The sequence below is a fragment of the Parasteatoda tepidariorum genome, chromosome 1 (genome assembly GCF_043381705.1).
Source record: "Parasteatoda tepidariorum isolate YZ-2023 chromosome 1, CAS_Ptep_4.0, whole genome shotgun sequence".
Lineage (NCBI taxonomy): Eukaryota > Metazoa > Arthropoda > Arachnida > Araneae > Theridiidae > Parasteatoda > Parasteatoda tepidariorum.
In genome coordinates, this window is record NC_092204.1 from 65,084,732 (window position 1) to 65,103,789 (window position 19,058).

General features: G+C 26.0%; 1 protein-coding gene across 6 annotated transcripts in view; it reads left to right on the forward strand.

The window, feature by feature from the left end:
* LOC107436690 (uncharacterized) overlaps positions 1-19,058 on the forward strand; it is a 114,507-nt gene that overhangs the window by 87,849 nt on the left and 7,600 nt on the right. For 2 of the 6 annotated variants that reach the window (XM_071181435.1, XM_071181441.1), the window contains 6 exons: positions 369-458; positions 3,761-4,003; positions 7,650-7,808; positions 12,586-12,678; positions 14,223-14,256; positions 15,982-16,008. In XM_071181435.1, the coding sequence (XP_071037536.1) occupies positions 369-458; positions 3,761-4,003; positions 7,650-7,808; positions 12,586-12,678; positions 14,223-14,256; positions 15,982-16,008 (646 nt within the window). The remainder of the gene's footprint in view (positions 1-368; positions 459-3,760; positions 4,004-7,649; positions 7,809-12,585; positions 12,679-14,222; positions 14,257-15,981; positions 16,009-19,058) is intronic. The other 4 variants (XM_071181437.1, XM_071181446.1, XM_043045194.2 and 1 more) reach the window with 3 other exon arrangements.

Below are 19,058 nucleotides of genomic sequence, written 5' to 3' on the forward strand. Positions count from 1 at the left end.
TTATTATAATAGTAGCAATTTATTGTTTCCGAAACATCATAATTATGCTGGAACTGAAGTGTAGTTTGTTATGGTCTTATAAGCCAGAATACAAACATTTAAATGAGAGAAGAGCTTACATAGCAACATTATTTATCAAAGCTATGAGAGAGAAATGTAAGAGATTACTTTATTATAATAATAGCAATTTATTGTTTCCGAAACATCATAATTATGCTAGAACTGAAGTGTAGTTTGTTATGGTCTTATAAGCCAGACAAATATTTAAATGAGAGAAGAACTTACATAGCAACTTTATTTATCAAAGTTATGAGCCTTTATAATTTTTTATTGAGTATTATAGTTTAAATTATGTGCATTGATTTCAGCCACCTGAATCTCAATCTGATGATCTGAGGGAATCGCTCAAAAGTTATATTGAAGATATTTTATCCAAAGCCATGGTTGTTGCTGAAAAAGTAAGATATTTCTGAATATAAAGCTAAAAATGAATATTAAAACCGTGATATTTGATTAAAATAAATTTAAGTTTAAATAACTTCAAATGTTTTTAGAACAGTAATTTCTAACATAATATTTTTACAATTATTTTAAGTAAAATATAAAAGTTGTAATTATCACTTTTGGTTTATATTATGTTGTAAAGACCATGGTCAAACTTCATGCTTCTATACTTATATTTTAAGATCATCAAAACAATTTTATCATTGTTTATAAAAATGAATTAAAGTTTAAAAATAATTCAATTTTTTTAATAGTTCAATTTCTTTAAAATATTGCTCATTGGAAGAGTCAGGTTAATGCGATTTTCGTAAATAAAATAAATAATTGAGCTATGTAATAACTCAATAGTAATCTTATCCTGTTAAAACTATATAATAATTTTTTTTTATCTTGAAATTAAATTTAAATAAACTTGTTTAACTTATAATTGTGCATAGTTAACAATGCTTTTATGTAGCACAGATGCTTATTGCAGAACGCATAACTTGCATTTTAAGAATAATTTTTTTTTATATTTACGAAACAGTTTTGGTGCGTACTTAAGATTATCTAGACTGAAAAAATTTGGTCAGATTCTTTTCTGCAAATTTATATTAAATTTATTTCAATGTAAAGCTAACAAAATTGAAAGCTTTCAGTTTTTCACTAATTTCCAAATATTTAATTGGTGTAACAGTTATAATTTAATTATTATTGTATTATGTTTGTTTTTAATATCAATTACAACAATATTTTTAACCAATTTAGTTATTTAATTATTCATATTTTCAGCATTTTCCTTGACAATCATATTGAAATAATCGAAAAAATCAGTTTATAATGTTACATTATAATCAATATCCGAAAGAAATTTCGTGGTGCATGATAATGAAAAAAAAATATCACGCGGTTAAAATCATACATTAAAGAAATATAATTTCAAAATTCGAACAGGTATAGGTTTGTGAATATAAAACATTATTGAACTGATGAGTTTACAAAATCTGACTTAATATTGAATTTATTCAGATGATGTGCTTAAATCTTTGAATGCAATTTAGAATTTATTTCATAGCCTGAAAAATTATACAACAATAAGTTGAATATTTAATAAGTAATCTTTGTTCTTATTTTAGAATTTTTTAGAAGGATTTATTTTGTCTAGGTTAAGAGCACGTTCATTTTAAACTTTATTTACTTTTTTATTAATTCACCTTTGTGTACGTAAGGGTATAATCAATCTTGTAATCTAAATTTCAATAATTTTCTCTTTATCTAGAGCACTCAAATTTCTTCCTATTTGACAAGAGACAAGCCATTCTTTGCATTAAGCATACAAGCCCGTATATGAATCTAAACTTATTTAACCAATTTATTAGTATTCCTACAAATCCACAATTACAGTGGAATTCAAACCCGTTACCTGCATTCTGCATTGCGTTTGGTGGAAAGGCGAGATTTCTTGGCCAAGGAGTCCTTTGTAAAACGAGTGATTTAAAAAAAATCATGATTACTATTCCAAATATTTATTTATTTATTGATATACGTACATATTCAGGGTCGTGTGATTATTATAAAATCCTATTTATTATAGACTCTTGCCAATTTGAAGAACAGATAGCACAAGTTAGAGAAAGACATAACCATGAAGCATCTGTTATAGCATGGGGGTTGCATGTTCGAATCCCATCGTATCCATGAAAATATTCTTATAATGACTTTCCATATCCTGTGCTATCTGCATTTCGCATGACAAGGACTTAAAAACTAATATAATAATTATAAATTTGAGATGAGCACACAAGATAGGATATGTATGCTTAACAATAAATAAATAAATAGATACTTCCAAAGTCACGGTGGATTAAAACCAGCAACCTCAACGCTTTTATTTGAGGATGATGGAACAGGCCTGATGCGTAGCAGTTAAGGTACTGATTTAGTTTGTCTAGTCCGACGTTTGTAGATTTGCAAATACGCATTTGGTATAGTTATGTTAGCTTATAGCTTCTTGCATATAAATAAAAGCAACTATCCAACGAAAAATGAAGTTAACAAGTGATTACTGAATAAAATAGTGGCAATACTCAAATTATACTAATAATGTTAAAATTACCAACTTTTTAGGTTAGAATTTCAAAAAATTACCAGATTTACTACCAAACAGCATGGTAATAAAACCATATTTTATTATTAATTTTACCAAAAGTGTTACCAAGTTGTAGTTGATGTAGTTATTTATTTGCGTCGCAGCTAAAAACGGGTTCTTGACGATGGTCAGGGAAACATCCCTGAGAATGATCCGAAAAAGTGTTACCAATGAGCTTCAGTAAAATTCGTACTTTTTTACGAGAGAGAGATTTAACGTGTTTCTGGATCTATAGAATAAACCCAAAAACACGCTTAATTTACAATATTCTGACAGTTTCTAATGCTTCTTTTTCAATGTACAACTTTCAGACTAATTAGAACGCTAAAATCTCTTCTGGAGCTCTATGCTTGATGACAGTGCCAGTTTCAATCGATTCCTGACTACTAAAAAAAAAATTAATTACCTAATTATTGCTATAAGGAATTTATCGTTAATCAAACTTCTGAGAACTTTCTAACTAATTAGAGTTCTCAAATCCCTACTGAATCTCTCGGTTTGATGACAGTGTACTTTAAACAGCTTATTGGTCGCTACTTGGAAAGTTATCGTCATATTATTGACAAAGATAATTTATTGTATACCAAACATTTGACCCCTTTCAGACTATTTAAAGCAGTGGTTACCAACTGGTGACCCACCGGCCACATCCAGTCCGTGAAACCTTTTTTTGTGAACCGGATGCTATAAATTTCCATCACCATTGAAAATCCCCTGCCCCCCTATCTTTTGAAAGTAATGCACCCTAGTTTTAATTCTGACAAAAGTAAAATTAATTTCTCCTTTTAGGCCTTCTACTTAAAAAATGTAGCTTTAAACGTTCTAATTTATCTTACTATTTTAAATTTAGATATGTGTATAGTAATTTCAAACGCTTACATTTAGCATCATTTAATGTACAACTAACATTTTTTAAAAATCAAACATAAGATGTTATGTACATAAAACTATTCACGCTTACCTACTTAGTTTGAAAATCTTGTTTTTCTCCAAGTTCTTCAAAATCGCTTAAACTAACATTACTCAAACTTTGTAACATTTCCCTCAAATAATATTAATAAAACAAAACGAAGTTAAGTGTGTCTGCAATACTGATTATATTTCCCCTTCCTTTTTCAACCTGCGAAGAAAATTGAATTAGTCGACTTTGGCGGAGATAATGAGACTGAAAATGAAAGGGAAAAAGATTCTACGGCTCCCCAACAGTCGCCGATGATGGAACCAGAAGAGAAGATTTCAGGAGAACCGGATGACGATGAAATTAGAGCAGCAGCCGAGAAAGTCGTAGAAGAGGTCCTCTCTAAAGCTCAAGATACTGTTATAGAACAAATGGAACAATTTGAGAAAGAAATTGCTGCGTTAGATTTCCCGGTAATGCATTTTAGTTACTCTTTCCTAATATCAAGTTGGATTTAATGTAAATTGTATTGGTTTGCTAGGAAATTATTTCTGAGATTTTAGTAAGTTAACTAACTGACTTTTGCAACTAAAATGTACATCTTAGCAGATATTGAGCCGTAAAAAGAAAATTCCACTTTATTTCATGCATTTCATTTCTTTATCTTATCAATTGTTAATTATTTAGAAAAAAATTAAGTTACGCCTTTTTTGTATTAAGTTATCATTTGTGATAACTTAATACAAAAATGATAAATGCTTTTATAAAATTGATAAGTGCTTACATTTGTTTCGTTTTGAATGTCACAACGAAATTCAAATATATAAAGTAATTAAAATTTTTATGCAAAAATATTGAATAAAATAATTACTTTACGTTAAAATGAATTGCTCAATTCTTTAGTACTAACTGCCTAAAATAGGTTAGTTTTCCCTATTAATGAGTTAAAAATCATTCAATAAGTAAAAACTTATTAGTGCATATGACTTCCGACAAGCTTATACTTTTAAAAAAAGAATGGTCTAAAATTTTTACTGAAAAAAAAAGTAAATTATTCTTGATGGGTATTCTTATCATAATAAATTTAATAGCGAAAAAAAACTATTTCTTAAAGAAAAAAATATTAAAATGTATACCGAAATTACTCTTTGTTTTGTATATAACATTCTGGAAAAATTTTCTCTCCATTTTTATTTAAAGAAAAAAACGTTATATTTTACCTTTGTTTTATACAATGATTATCATAATGAATGAAAATTTGGAAGTTGTGCTTTTCAAAAAGATTGCTTTTTCCACTTTGAACAAATATATTAATTTCATGAAATTGCGATCTTTTATTTAACAACGAAAATGATAAATTAATAAATTTAATGATTTAACTTTAATATAATTATGGCACATAATCAGATTTCTTTAGAAGTTAAAGGCGAATCGAAGCTTGTTGGCCCAAGTGTAAGTTGTTATAAAATTCATTTCTCTATAACGTATGAATAAATAAAATTATTTAGCATGTATGACTCATATTTAATATAGATGATATTATATCATTCTAAGATTGTATGACAACTGTTAGAAAATTTATACATTCTTAAAATAAAAATTTGTTATTCATTATTAATGTAATATTTGTTATTGATATATTTTTCGTATACCACCTTCCTTCTATTCCTTTGAAAGCATTTTTTCATAATATTTTACAAAAAGACATTTTTTGAAAAAAAATTCTTAATTTAATCATATTTTATTGTTTTCACTGTTTCTGTAATTTCATAATTTTTTGCATCATGCACTCAATCTATGTTCGTTTATATATCATGTAACATCTAATACATATTCAGTGTTTCATAAAGATTTTATGTAAATCTAATGACGATATGTAAATTAATAAAGTTAGTTCTCAATTATTATTAACTTTTCTAAACTTAACAGTAAGTAAGATTTAATTACGGCATTTGCCAATATGAAATACTCAAAATATATAGTTTTATCTGGTATGTTTCTTTCTTAGTTAACGAAATTTGATTAAAAATAAGACTTTTACTTGGTAACGTAATGTACTTAAATGATTGTTTTGTCAAATTAGTATTTAATTATTTTATACAAACATTTAAAGGACTTTTTACAAAAGTAATAACAATAAAGAGGCTTAATACTTATTCTATTTAGTGTTGGTAATATTTAATTTTTCTGTGTTATTTTTGTATATTTTGTTGTTTTATTAAAATACAAGACTATATGCTTACAGATTATCTTACCATTATGAATTCTCTTGAATTCGTGACTTTGTTTATTTTTATTATAAACTATTAAATTTCTTAAAAAATTTATCAGTAAACGCATTCTTTACAGTATAATTTTATTTTCACTTGTATGCTTTTTCGTTCAGTTTTATTAAATGTGAAAACATTTCATTTTGCATGAATTCCATAAAAGTTTTTGTATACGTGCTGCAGCTGTAGTTTGTTTTCACTCTAAAATCAACAACGTTTTTCACTTGTTTTGGAATATTTTTAACAGGAAAAAATTATATTAAAATATGCACAGTGCAGATTTCATATTTTTTATCATTGCAATCTATAATTTATTTCAACACATCACAACTTTCATCCAATTTTTAGTAAATAAAAAAACTATTGCATTTGTTATATTATACAATTTGCTTACATATTTTAAGATTTTGTTTCGTCAAAGTAACATCATCCTATTTTGTCAATCAGGGTTGAAAATTAATATAAATAATAATAATTACAATAAGAATTACAATAACAATATAATAGTTATAATAATAAATATGATAATATTAATACAAATACAATATCAATAATAAATATAGTAGTAATATTTTAAATAAAAATAATAATAAATATAATAGTAATAATTTAATCAATAATAGTAATATAGTTATGATAGTAATATAGTGTAACTATAATAGTAATAATTTTTGATTTGTTACATTGTATCAGTGACTAACATTTTTTAAGATCTTTTGTCNATAATAAATATAATAGTAATAATTTAATCAATATTACTAATATAGTTATGATAGTAATATAGTGTAACTATAATAGTAATAATTTTTGATTTGTTACATTGTATCAGTGACTAACATTTTTTAAGATTTTTTGTCCGCGAAAACAACTTCCCTATGTTTTGTAAATCAGAGTTAATAAAATAAGTATTAATCATACCTAATACAATAAGAATTACAATAATAGTGTAATAATTATAATAATAAACGAGATAATATTAATATAAATACAATAGCTCATAATAAATATAATAGTAATAATATAACTCATAATAGTATAAATAATAACAAATATAATAGTACCAATTTTAAAATAATAAGTATAATAATTACAACAGTAATAATTACAATCATAATAATTTAAATAATATTTTTAAAGATAATAAATATAATATTAATAATTTTAATAATAATAGCAATATTAAATAAAATCTATTAAAATTTTGACATCATATATTTTTTTAGATTATTATTTATAATATTGCACACAATATTTATTTGCAATTAACTTTTGATAATTCCCCTCACAACGGGACAAAAATGCCATACAAGCATTAAAAATTAAAGTAGTTTTAAATAATTGCAGTTAGATTTAATAAAATTATATTTAAAAGTTAAATAAAACATTCTTCGGTTTCTGAAATATAATTATGGAGTTAAAATAATATTTCGTTAAACATTTTTTATTTTATATTGAGTATAATATAATTCAAAATTAAAAGTGTTGAAATACGAAAATATTCAAATCTTTGTATTCGCTTCTTTTTGTTTGAACTGGATTTAAACATGCATGAGTTTATAATACGAAGTGTAGAGAAGCATGGATGTTATTTTAACAATATAGGGAATGAGTAGTTGCATGCCGATATATGTGTTCCAGAATGTATTGCTTGAAAATCGAATGTTCTTTTACTCTCAAAAGATAGCATTATTGAACAGCACAAACATGTTCGTCTTCTGATGCTTGATCATTTTCGTTTCTCGTTTCGTTGCATTTTATTTTGCTGAGATTAGTTTTGCATCCCTGATACTTTGTCTAGATTGGAACCTGTGTTGTTTTCTTGAAAATCGAACTTACGATGTGCTTTTAGGATCTACCTAGTATACAGATCGATACAGTGATTTCAGCACCTCCTAGCCCTGAAATAGAGGAAGAACCTCTCCGTAAACCAAAGAAATTCGTTTTCAAGATGAACGAAGATTCGGGACCACCAAATTCAGTGACAGAAGCCCGTGAAAAATTAACTTTGGTATAACTCATCCCCTTTGATTTCTTGATACAGAAGTTGAATCTATGCTTTTGTTTAAAGAAAAACACATCGGCAATTAAATCTTCCCATTAACTAGCAGTTCTGCAGTATTGATTATATATTTCTCCTGATTATATTTTCAAAGTGAAATACTTGTTCTTCTTAATTACCAAGCCTGTCACCATTGAAAAAAATATATTTTTCATATATTTCATATGAAACATATATTTGTCATCACTGAGTTTTTCACGGCAAAAAGTGGAATTCATTTTGATTTTTGCTTTTTTTGAGACTTAAGAATAAAAAAAAAATCAGAATTCTATATGATATTTTTGTTTAATTAATTTTAAAAAGTTTTTCGTGACAATATGATATTTTGTCATTATGTTGATGTTAACTTAGTTGCAACAAGTTGGAAACATTGTTTAAAAACGAATGTTATCTCCCATTCCTGCTAAAATAATGAGCTATATAAATAATGAAATATTACTATTGTAAGTATCTTAAGTAAACATTTAATTTCTAGATTTTATATATTTTTTCTAAGCGTAAGGAGGGTTATTGTAGACTTAGTATTTTGTGTCCTTTATTTAATGAAATGCAAAATGTCCCTTGTAGAAATTTTGAATAAATGTTCTTTGAAAATTTTTAATTCTTAAATTATACCAATCAGTTTTAGTTTGTAGTAAATGTTTTTAACCTTTCTACATGTTTAGATAGTCATTTTTTTCTAAGTTAAATAATAGTATGAATAGACAAAATTATTCTTAAGATAATCCAAATATCATAGTTGCATGAAATGTGGTGTATAGTAATTTGTTGAGATACGTAGATCCTAATCCTACCTATTAAGACTCTTACAGGAAAGATTTCGTTCTTCATTAAAAAGAAGACATCTTTAAACACGATAAAAAAAAGTCTAATTAAATCTTAATTTATCGAGACATTTGTCTAGCAAGCTCTGTTATCCATTGAAATCTAGTTCTGTTATTTATCTATACTTTTATCTATCAGTTATCTATAAATGCCAGATACAATAATTTCGAAACGTAAGGGTTCATGAAAAGGAAGCTAATCACAAAATCTGAAGAAAAAAAACGTGATTAGAGTTAAACTTAAATGTTATCAGCTAGCCAAAATCTACTTGCGGGAACTTTTTTTAAAAATTTTTATAGATTAAAATGCATTTTATAGATTCTAGTATATATTACAAACCTTAACCAGCAAATTTTTGAAGGTTTGAAATATTTTTAACTTTACCACATATTTGTAGTAAAATTTGACTAGGAGAAACACCATAAAACTCCGGCGTTTTTATAAATATTGAAAAAATACTGCAAACCTTGAATTAGTTATTGGTAACTAAGTTAATAAAAACTAATCCGTCAATTTCTACTCCCTCGTCTCCTATTCTGACTTACGAGAATTAATATGAAAATCAATTTTCTATTCATTAAGCCACTAATTAATATTTTGGGCACATTTTTATTTCAGCTTATTCATTAAAATATAATTTATAAATATTAGCAACCAAATTTCATTTTTCATGGTTTTAAGTTTTTTTTTTTCGTTGCAAATTTTACTAAAAATTCTAGTGATTTCGAAAGAAATTAAAAAATACTGAAAGCTTTAAAAATTATATTTTGATAACAAGTTTCAACAATTAAATTTAATTAATAAAATTAAATAAAAATTTTCTTTTATCTATTTTGCTAAATAATTTAATAAATAGGATATTTGTGTCCATATCAAAGATAATCCAACTCCTATATTATCATGGGTAAATATAGGAGTTGGAGGAAATAGAATTTGACTCTGCCAGGACTGCTTTAATCAACTAGGAAATTTTTGCCTGTTACGTAGCCTCCCAATGTCATATATGCTAGTTCAACGGATCGCTCTAACGACAGAACAAACTCAGTTTTCTATAGAGTTAGCGTGAAAACAGCCAAATTTTAGCGAAGCGTGCGGAAAATTGATTTCACATCAAAAGCAGGAAAATACTCATTGCAATTGTGCAATAGCTTTAAACATTGTTTAAATAGTGATGCAGATGCGGCACCGGTGATCTTTTTATATATTTTTTCTGATGCTCTAATAGCAAGCAAAATTTAATATTTTTTAATTATAAATAACAGTCTAATAGTTACTAAAAAAATCTGTTAGATTATCTTTAAACTATATTTGCTATTAACTACATTTGTATTGAAATATAAAATCTAAAAAAAAAAGTTTTTTGAATTTTCTTTTCATTCGTATTCAATAATTTATCAATAATTGATTTAGTAAATTAACGAAATTCGATGATGAATAAATGTTTCTCTTAAATCTAAATAATTCCAAATAAGTACAAATTTGAACAATTATTGTTTGGAAGCGAGACGTATGTGGAAGATTTTGACCCTGATTGCAGAAAAAAGCTCCAGCGTTTCATGCTGTATTTCATAACCATGAATTATTAAAATGCTAAATATAATATTTATCACATATTTTGACCAGAATTAATACAAAATAATATAAAGCATGAAAAATATATGTAATAAAAATTTGGAGTAAAAGCATTAAGTGGGTGAACTATTTTATTTATCCTGAACTAGCTGTGATTTATGTTAAATTTATTGAAAAGTCTTACCTGGGAATCTGGTGTCATGTTTTATCTCGAATAAATTATTTTGAGACTTATTCTTATAGACTTCATTATTACTTTATTTTGATACACTGGTAGATATATTTTCTGAAAGAATAGTTTAATCACAGTAGTGGAGGAAAAATATTGTTATTTAAACTACTTTGTCGATAGAATTAATTTACATCGCAATTTCATTAATTGAGTATCAACTGGGTAAAAATGCAGAAGAAACGTGAGAAATTTGTGAAGCAGCATACAATAGGTTCTGAGATAACAGAGTTTAAGAAATTCCAAAGCAGCTATGAAAGAAAAATTGAATCATATCAAGAACAATAATTGCCAGACGATATATTTGCACGACAACCAAAAAAGCAAAAGAACTCAATTCAACTTATCAAACTATTTTAAAGCAGAAATTAAAATGAAAAATACGTAAAATGTTGTTGTAAATCAAATATTTAATTCTCAGTTTTCATAGTCATTTATTGCAAAATAGAATTTCTTGTTTTTCGTTCATAAATTTTAAAACTACTTGATATTATGCTGAAAAATATTAATATTTTATTCGCAATTTAATATAGATAACCTTTGAGGAAGCACCAGAGTGTGTTAAAGATGTAGCTTCAAATTTCGTGAAAGACATTGTTGGAAAAGCTGTTGCTCAAGCAGAAGAGGTAAAGTTCAAATGTTCATATGGAATATTATTTTAGGTTATACGACTATGTTTTTTTTTAAATATGTCAAATTATGACAGCAAAATAATTGTTGATTTAGGGATAAAATAAACTTTCAAAAGTTTTAGAAATTCTTCTATAGAAAAACTTATAAAACTAATTCAGTTGTTACATTAACGTAGAAAAACCAATGGTTCTGGTGTTCAGTAATCACAGCTCTTAATATTAAGTTTAAGAATCCTTTGCAGAAGTATAATCATTAAAAATATGCACAGCAAAGAAACGCTAAAACCTTTTATCGAAATCTGCTGAATTATTAGTGAGAAAGGCTGAATAGAAATGATAAAAACCTGTTTAATTATGGGAGTAGAAGGACGATTATCAGAAAGACCTCCAAAATCCATTAGGCAAATAAGCTAATTTAATGATTTGAATACAAAAATTCATTAGCTTGAACTAAATATAGATTGGAAATTTCAGTTGACGTGTTTCAAGTTCTTAAAAATAAGTGCCTATTTTGAAGAATTGCCTGATGTTTGGCAAGAAATATCTAACTACTTCCGTTTCTTTAAAGCTAGTTTACTGATTTTCCTCTCGCCTTCCTCACTAGTGATGATTCGATGCAATTTGATAGCGTTTTTATTTCTTTCTCCCTTAAATAATAATTTGAGGTTCCTAATGAGCATTATTTTTTTATTTCATTTTTTAAAAAAGAATTTTAAGACACATATTAAAGGTAGTGATTTTGCATGCAAAAATAGATACTTTCTAGCAAAAAGTATTCATATTTTTTTTTTGTATTACATTCTGATTGCGGAAAAATGCATATTTTTTAAAATATACTTTAAATGCGCTTTTGAACTCTCTCCAATTTACTAAAGATATCTTTGTTACAATTTTATTCTATGCAATTCTATGAAATAATTTTTTTTTATTAATCGTGAAATAAATTTAAATCCAACGAGTGCGCATTTACACAGAGTAAACATTAATTGGGTGCTTTTTAATGACAAAGTCCTTTTCCTACTACAAACAATAACACTATAAACAGAACATATTTAAAAATGTTTGAAGTAAAATCTTCATACATGCCCTTTTAAAATAAAGGTTTTCATATTTAGAATTGGATGTTAGTTATACAATTGCACAAACATTTACTATTTANACAGAGTTTAAAAAATTCCAAAGCAGCTATGAAAGAAGAATTGAATCAGATCAACGACAATAATTGTCAGACGATATATTTTCATGACAACCAAAAGAGCAAAAGAACTCAATTTAACTTATCAAACTATTTTAAAGCAGAAATTAAAATGAAAAATTCGTAAAATGTTATTGTAAACCAAATATATTAATTCTTAGTTTTCATAGTCATTTATTGCAAAGTAGAATTTTTTGTTTTTCGTTCATAAATTTCAAAACTACTTGATATTATGCTGAAAAATATTAATATTTTATTCGCAATTTAATATAGATTACCTTTGAGGAAGCACCAGAGTGTGTTAAAGATGTAGCTTCAAATTTCGTGAAAGACATTGTTGGAAAAGCTGTTGCTCAAGCAGAAGAGGTAAAGTTTAAATGCTCATATGAAATATTATTTTAGGTTATACGACTATGTTTTTTTAAAAATATCTCATATTGTAATGCATATACTTTAAACATGCTAAGATGTTGTAATTAGACTGCAAAATTATTAGTTATTTAAGGATAAAATAAACTTTCAAAAGCTTTAGAAAACCTTCGATGGAAAAACTTATGAAACTCATTCAGTTGTAACATTTACGTAGAAAAACCAATAATTTTGGTGTTCAGTATCCACAACTCTTACTATTTATTTTCAGAATCCTTTACATTAAAATAAAATCATTAAAAATATGCACATTACGTAAAGCAAATTAATATTTATGCGAAGAAACGCTAAAAACTGTTATCAAAATCTGACGAATTATTAGTGAGAAAGGCGAAATGAAAATCATAAAAACCTGTTTAATTATCGGAATAGAAGGACGATTATTGTAAGCACGACCAAGTTCCACTAGGCGAATGAGCTACTTTAATTATTTGATTAAAAAAATTCATTTGCAACAAATATAAAAACTGGAAAATTCAGTCGACGTGTTTCAAGCTCTCAAAAATAAGCGCCCATTTTCAAGAATAGCAAGATGTTTGGCAAGTAATAACTTACCACTTCAGTTTCTTGGGTTTATCTATTTAAGCTAATTTGATGATTTTCCTCTCGCCTTACTCACTAGTGACGATTTGGTGTAATTTGATAGCGTTTTTATTTCTATCTCCCTTAATTAATTATTTGCGGTTCCTAACGAGCATTATTTTTTTATTTCATTTTTAAAAAGAATTTTAAGAAATATATTAAAGGTAGAGATTTTGCATGCAAAGATAGATACTTTCTAACAAAAAGTAATCATTTTTTTTCCATTACATTCTAAATTGCGGGAAAAGTATAGATTTTGTAAAATAAACTTTAATTGCGTTTTTGAACTCTCTCCAATTTATAAATATATCTTTGCTATAATTTTATTCTATGCAATTCTTCGAAATAATAATTTTTTTATTAATCATCAAATAAATTCAAATCCAACGAGTGCGTTTTTACACAGTGTAAACATTAATCGGGTACTTTTTAATGACAAAGTCGTTTTCCTACTACAAACAATAGCACTATAAACTGAACTTATTTAAAAGTGTTTAAAGTAAAATCTTCATACATGCCCTTCTAAAATAAAGTTTTTCATATTGTAAATTAGATGTTTTGAAAATTCCATAAATATACAATAGTATAAGCATCCACAATTTATGATACGCACCATTAACAATTATTTAATAACTCTTTTTTAAAATTACATTAAAGTTTAGAAATAGCACAGAATGACAGAAAATTATTGTTTTGTGTTGGCAATAAAATGATGCTCTTGACTTTTGAGTGATTTAGTTGATTACTTATTGTTCGAATTTCTTAATGAAAACACGTTGTTAAATGTTTGATTGATATTATGACAATTAGTCAGGTCATAATTTTGTAAGTCTTGGTTTTATTATTGAATATCCTACTTATTTGCGTTCATTAATATTGTCCATTTTTTTTCATTGCAGAAGTCTGCTCCAACTACTGCACCCTTTACATTTGGTAAGTTTTGTATCCAGTTAACACTCATTCATTTTAGATTTAATTTTGTGCTTAGGTAGTTCAAACTTTTGTTCTTTATTTTTTTTAATCCATTCTTTGCAAAAATGTGATATTCTAAATGATTTTATTTTACATAATTGGTGTTTTGTTTATATATTAAAAAATTCTAATATTTTCTTTATGTATAATACTGTCTCTCACGCCAAATAATTCAAAATTTTATTCTTATTCATTCTTTATAAATAGAAGAGAGAGATTTAGCTTCATAAATTAATTTGAATATAGCAAAACAAACATGCAAAATATATAAAATATACATAATGTCTAATTTTACTGAAAGTAATAATCAAATTTGAAATGCTAACTTAAAAAAAAATGTCGATAACAGTTTTCTATAAGTAGTTTATCTAGTTAAATTTAGATATATATTTAAGATTTTCCTCTTTGTCAGCTTACTTTGTGTAAATAATTATGGGTCTTACCCCCCCCCCAAAAAAAAAGCATCATAGTGATCTTTCTGTATTTTTGATTTCTTCTCTTTATGTTTTTGTGTCACCCCTAGTTTGTAGTATCATTTGATTCATTACTTTCACTTTCATTATTCACTTGAATGTGGTGCAGAACATCCCCATTAAACTTAACAGGAATTTAATATTATAAAAATTTAACATTATTAAAATTTATGTTCAGTTCAATTCTAAAAACAAAAATTACCTGTGTGAACTACTTAGTTTATTACATAAAATATGCCTTTAATAATGCATTTTCATGTGGAATATATGAACAATATTCCAATTTCCTCTTCACAAATCGAGCACAGCCTATAACCGTATTAAAGCCTTCTTAATATCGCATTCCGTTGATAAAAAAAAATATTTGCAGTTATGAATAACCCTTGACATTTACGAACTTCAAGGCAAATCTTGGATGGTTCGTATTCTTTAATCAGATTGATTGACTAAATATAAGGGGAAAGCACGAAATATTTTATTATTTTACTTCCAAATAAAAGAAAACTTCTTATACCCATTGTTGAAAAAATAAACTAAAAAAAATACAAAACTTTTTGTAAGAATTTATATTATGAATGAAAGGAAGCTGCTCATATTTATTGATTTTATAACTGCTCTAATCAGGGGCTATCCCGATTTCTTGTGAAATTGTGGAAAATTACAAAAGTCAGTGAGCTGTTCAGACTTTTTGTTAAAGGCACTGCCTTTGTGAATTTGTGAGAACTATATTCGAAATTTTATGAATATAAGAACACCTTACATTCGGATCCTTCTTTGCCGGATCCTGTTTATGTAAATATGTTGAAAAAAGGTCTTGTATTTGTAAAAAAAAAATGTCTTTCTGGATATTGTAGTTTTAAAATTAGAATTTAAGGACATCATCGAATCTGTTTTTCAAAAGAATTTTATGAAGATTCTATTTTTTAAATGGAAAATATTGTGAAAAGCATTTTTTTAAAGGTCAAATATTTTGTGAAGGGTCCATTTTAGCGATATATATTTTTGTGAAGTGTTCATCAGAAATGATCCCAAAATTCCCCGAAATGACTCTTTTTAATAATCAAAGAAATGCATTCTTGCACTGTGTCTATTCAAAATTTTGTGCACCTCCCTTCTTATTGTTAAAGTATCGATTTGATTTTTATTGAAATCTCTGTGTTCGCACATTTCTAAGCGATAGTATCGTTTAAAATTATAACATTTATTTTAACAGCTGTCAGTGCAATACATAAATTTGCAAGTAAGTTAAAATTTTCAGAATTTTATTTTGTAACAATTCAAAACAACAAGGTATTTTATAATTGATTTATAATCTTATATTTGTAACTTATCTATGATATGTTCATCAAAACATTGCAAAAAATTAACTTTGCTGAATGCATTTGATAATATATATATTTTTGACTTGATTTTATGCACTTTTTTATTTATTCAGATAAAAAAAAATACTTAAAAAAATTTTTTTGCAAATTTCAATCGACTACTTTAAAACATTTTAAAAAATTCAATGATTTTTAATATTGAAAAAAAGTGAAACATTTTTTTTTCTTAAATATTTATATTGATTAATGCTGTAAAAAATTCATTTCGTTAAAAATGTGTTTACAAGTCGGTTTTGTAAGCTTTGTATTGTTTTCAGAATATTATTTTTGAATCTATATTTTTGTTTTGCCAGAATATTCAAAACAAATTTAAATTTGAGAACTAGAATATATAATGTTGATTCGAGCTGTTGTTTAATTTAAAAACTAATAACGCGTAATTCCTTAGGAAATAATTACCAATAGCCGGAAATATTTAAAAAAGAATACATCTTATACAATAAAAAAAATTATTATGACAACATTATTTCATTTATTATATCAAATGATTTGTAATGATTTTAAGGTAACTGAAATAAATCAATACTTTTTTAAAAAAATTACTATTGCATTACTTATTTTTAAATTTTTGAATATATATCCGATCAGTATTATGGATCTTACAAAAGAATTCTTCAAAATGATTTAAAAAATTGCATACCTTTCAAATTAAAATTTGTGGATTATTATTTAATAAAAAAATAATAAATATTTACTAAACGTTATTTTTTGAGTGGAATTATCTTTGGATAAACAAATGTTATAATTTTGTGCAAACATTTTTTAATTCACTTAAAAAGTTCTTGAATAACTGCAAAATATGCAAAAAGTAAAATTAACATTAAGGGCTCCAAACTTCAGACCGTTCTTCTGATTGAACTATCGGGACCATATTTCCCAGATTGCGGTTACCTCCTATATTTTGGGGGTCAGAAATCCGAATCCGTCGAAAAGAAGGTATGTTTATTCGGTGAAAGTACGTTTTTATGTCTGATTTCGTAACTTACAATAACGTCAGCGAAAACTAATTAGTATATGATCTAAAACAATAAAATTGAGTCCTAATGAGTGAATATCTGATCATTAGATCAAAAGTTATTCAGGTTGGTCCGTTTATTTATTTATCCTTCTTTTGCTCTCCGCACATGGCAGGCATTGCGGGAACTTGATTTGTATATTCACTATTCATACTAATGCTGCTTGCATGGCGAATCTATTGATTATTGTATACTTGTAGAAATCATAATGCAGAATTTCTTTAAATACATATGTATATAGCGTATTATCTGCAAGTACCTTAAACCCATAAAATAAGTTAATACAAAGAAAAGAAGAAAAAAATGCAATTTTAAGGAGAGAGAAAAAAATTATTAATAAATAAAATGTCTTTAAAAATATTTTTAAAAATTTAAAAAAATTAAAAAAGACAAAAAACAAAATAACGTAAAGATATGATCTCATTGTCAGCTCACACGATTATAAACGCAAAAAAAGAGTGCTTTCTAACATTGTATTAATATAGCCAAAGTATATCCAAACATAAATTCAAATCTTAATTGAAATAAATAAAACAGGAGGTAACCAAAATAAACATAACTACATTAATTCAAATTCAAATTGGAACAGCGCACAAGGCAGCTAAAACCAAATTCAAATCTTATAAACAAGTAATAATATAAATTTACAGAGCAGCACTTCATTAGGGGACACACTGTGTTTACAGACAGTGTGTCCCCTGATGAAGTGCTGCTCTGTAAACACACAACTTTATTTAATTTTCTTTTAATTATATTTATATATTTTTTTGAGTAAATTTATATTATTACTTGTGTATAGCCAAAGTAAAATATATCAATACAATAGTGTGAGAAGCACTAAAAAATTGAAAAAATGGAAAATGAAAATTCAAGAAAAATGCACAATAAAACACTAAATGTAACAAATGACGCGAGAAGAAAATTCAAATGTCATTTTACTTGCGGATAGTGGAAAAATATTTGAGGTCGCTACTTGCTTCAAAAATATAAAGTAGTAATTGAGGATAAAAGTTCTTATGTGTGTGTGTGTGTGATTTTCCTTGAGTTTGTGATTTCGTAACTCGTTAAGTAAAAGTTGCAAACTTTTTATTGATTAACCCATTTCCGCCATGAAAATTATCTAGGACCATTAAATTCTAATTACTAATTAATCATTCCTAAATTTTAAATATTATCTTTTGCTGTGGCGTTTGACTTTTATGAGTTTCTAATTAGAGATTAGAAATTATATTAATTAATTAATTTTGAAAAGAAATTTATTGAAGCATTAAATGAAGAAAAAAAAGTGGAATCACATGATTTATTTCTCATATAATATTTTTCACATTCTGCATTTATCAAAGATATTATTAACATATGGAATATTATCTTACTATTAATTGATTATTTCATAATTCAATTTAATTTGTAGAGTTATAAAACGTAGCTCATACCTTCTTTCGGACATCGATAAAATTATACTGTCTAAAGCATTCATTACTTTAATGGAAAAGGTTCGCATAAAATATTTTTAGAAACTTGCAATTTACTTTATATATTGAGTTAGCTACTTCCAATTAAGTACTGAAATAAATCTAAAAGTAAAGTAATTTTTCCTCAGTCTTTACGCCTAATTTTTTTATCAGAACTTGGCTACGCCGTGCTAATAGATTGATTACATTAAAAATTAAAAGAAAGACTTTTCTCTTTATTAAATTGAACTTTAATGATTATATTTAGCGTTTCTGCTATCAAGGGTAATTTCAAAATATGGGACGCTTTTATTGCTGTTATAAGACGCTGTAATTCGCGTACAGAAGATGCTATGCTTTATTAAAAATATTCAGAAAGTTTTTCCTAGGGTAATGATTTTGTTTAATTTTTTTTTGTTTAATAACCGTTGTTGAACGGCC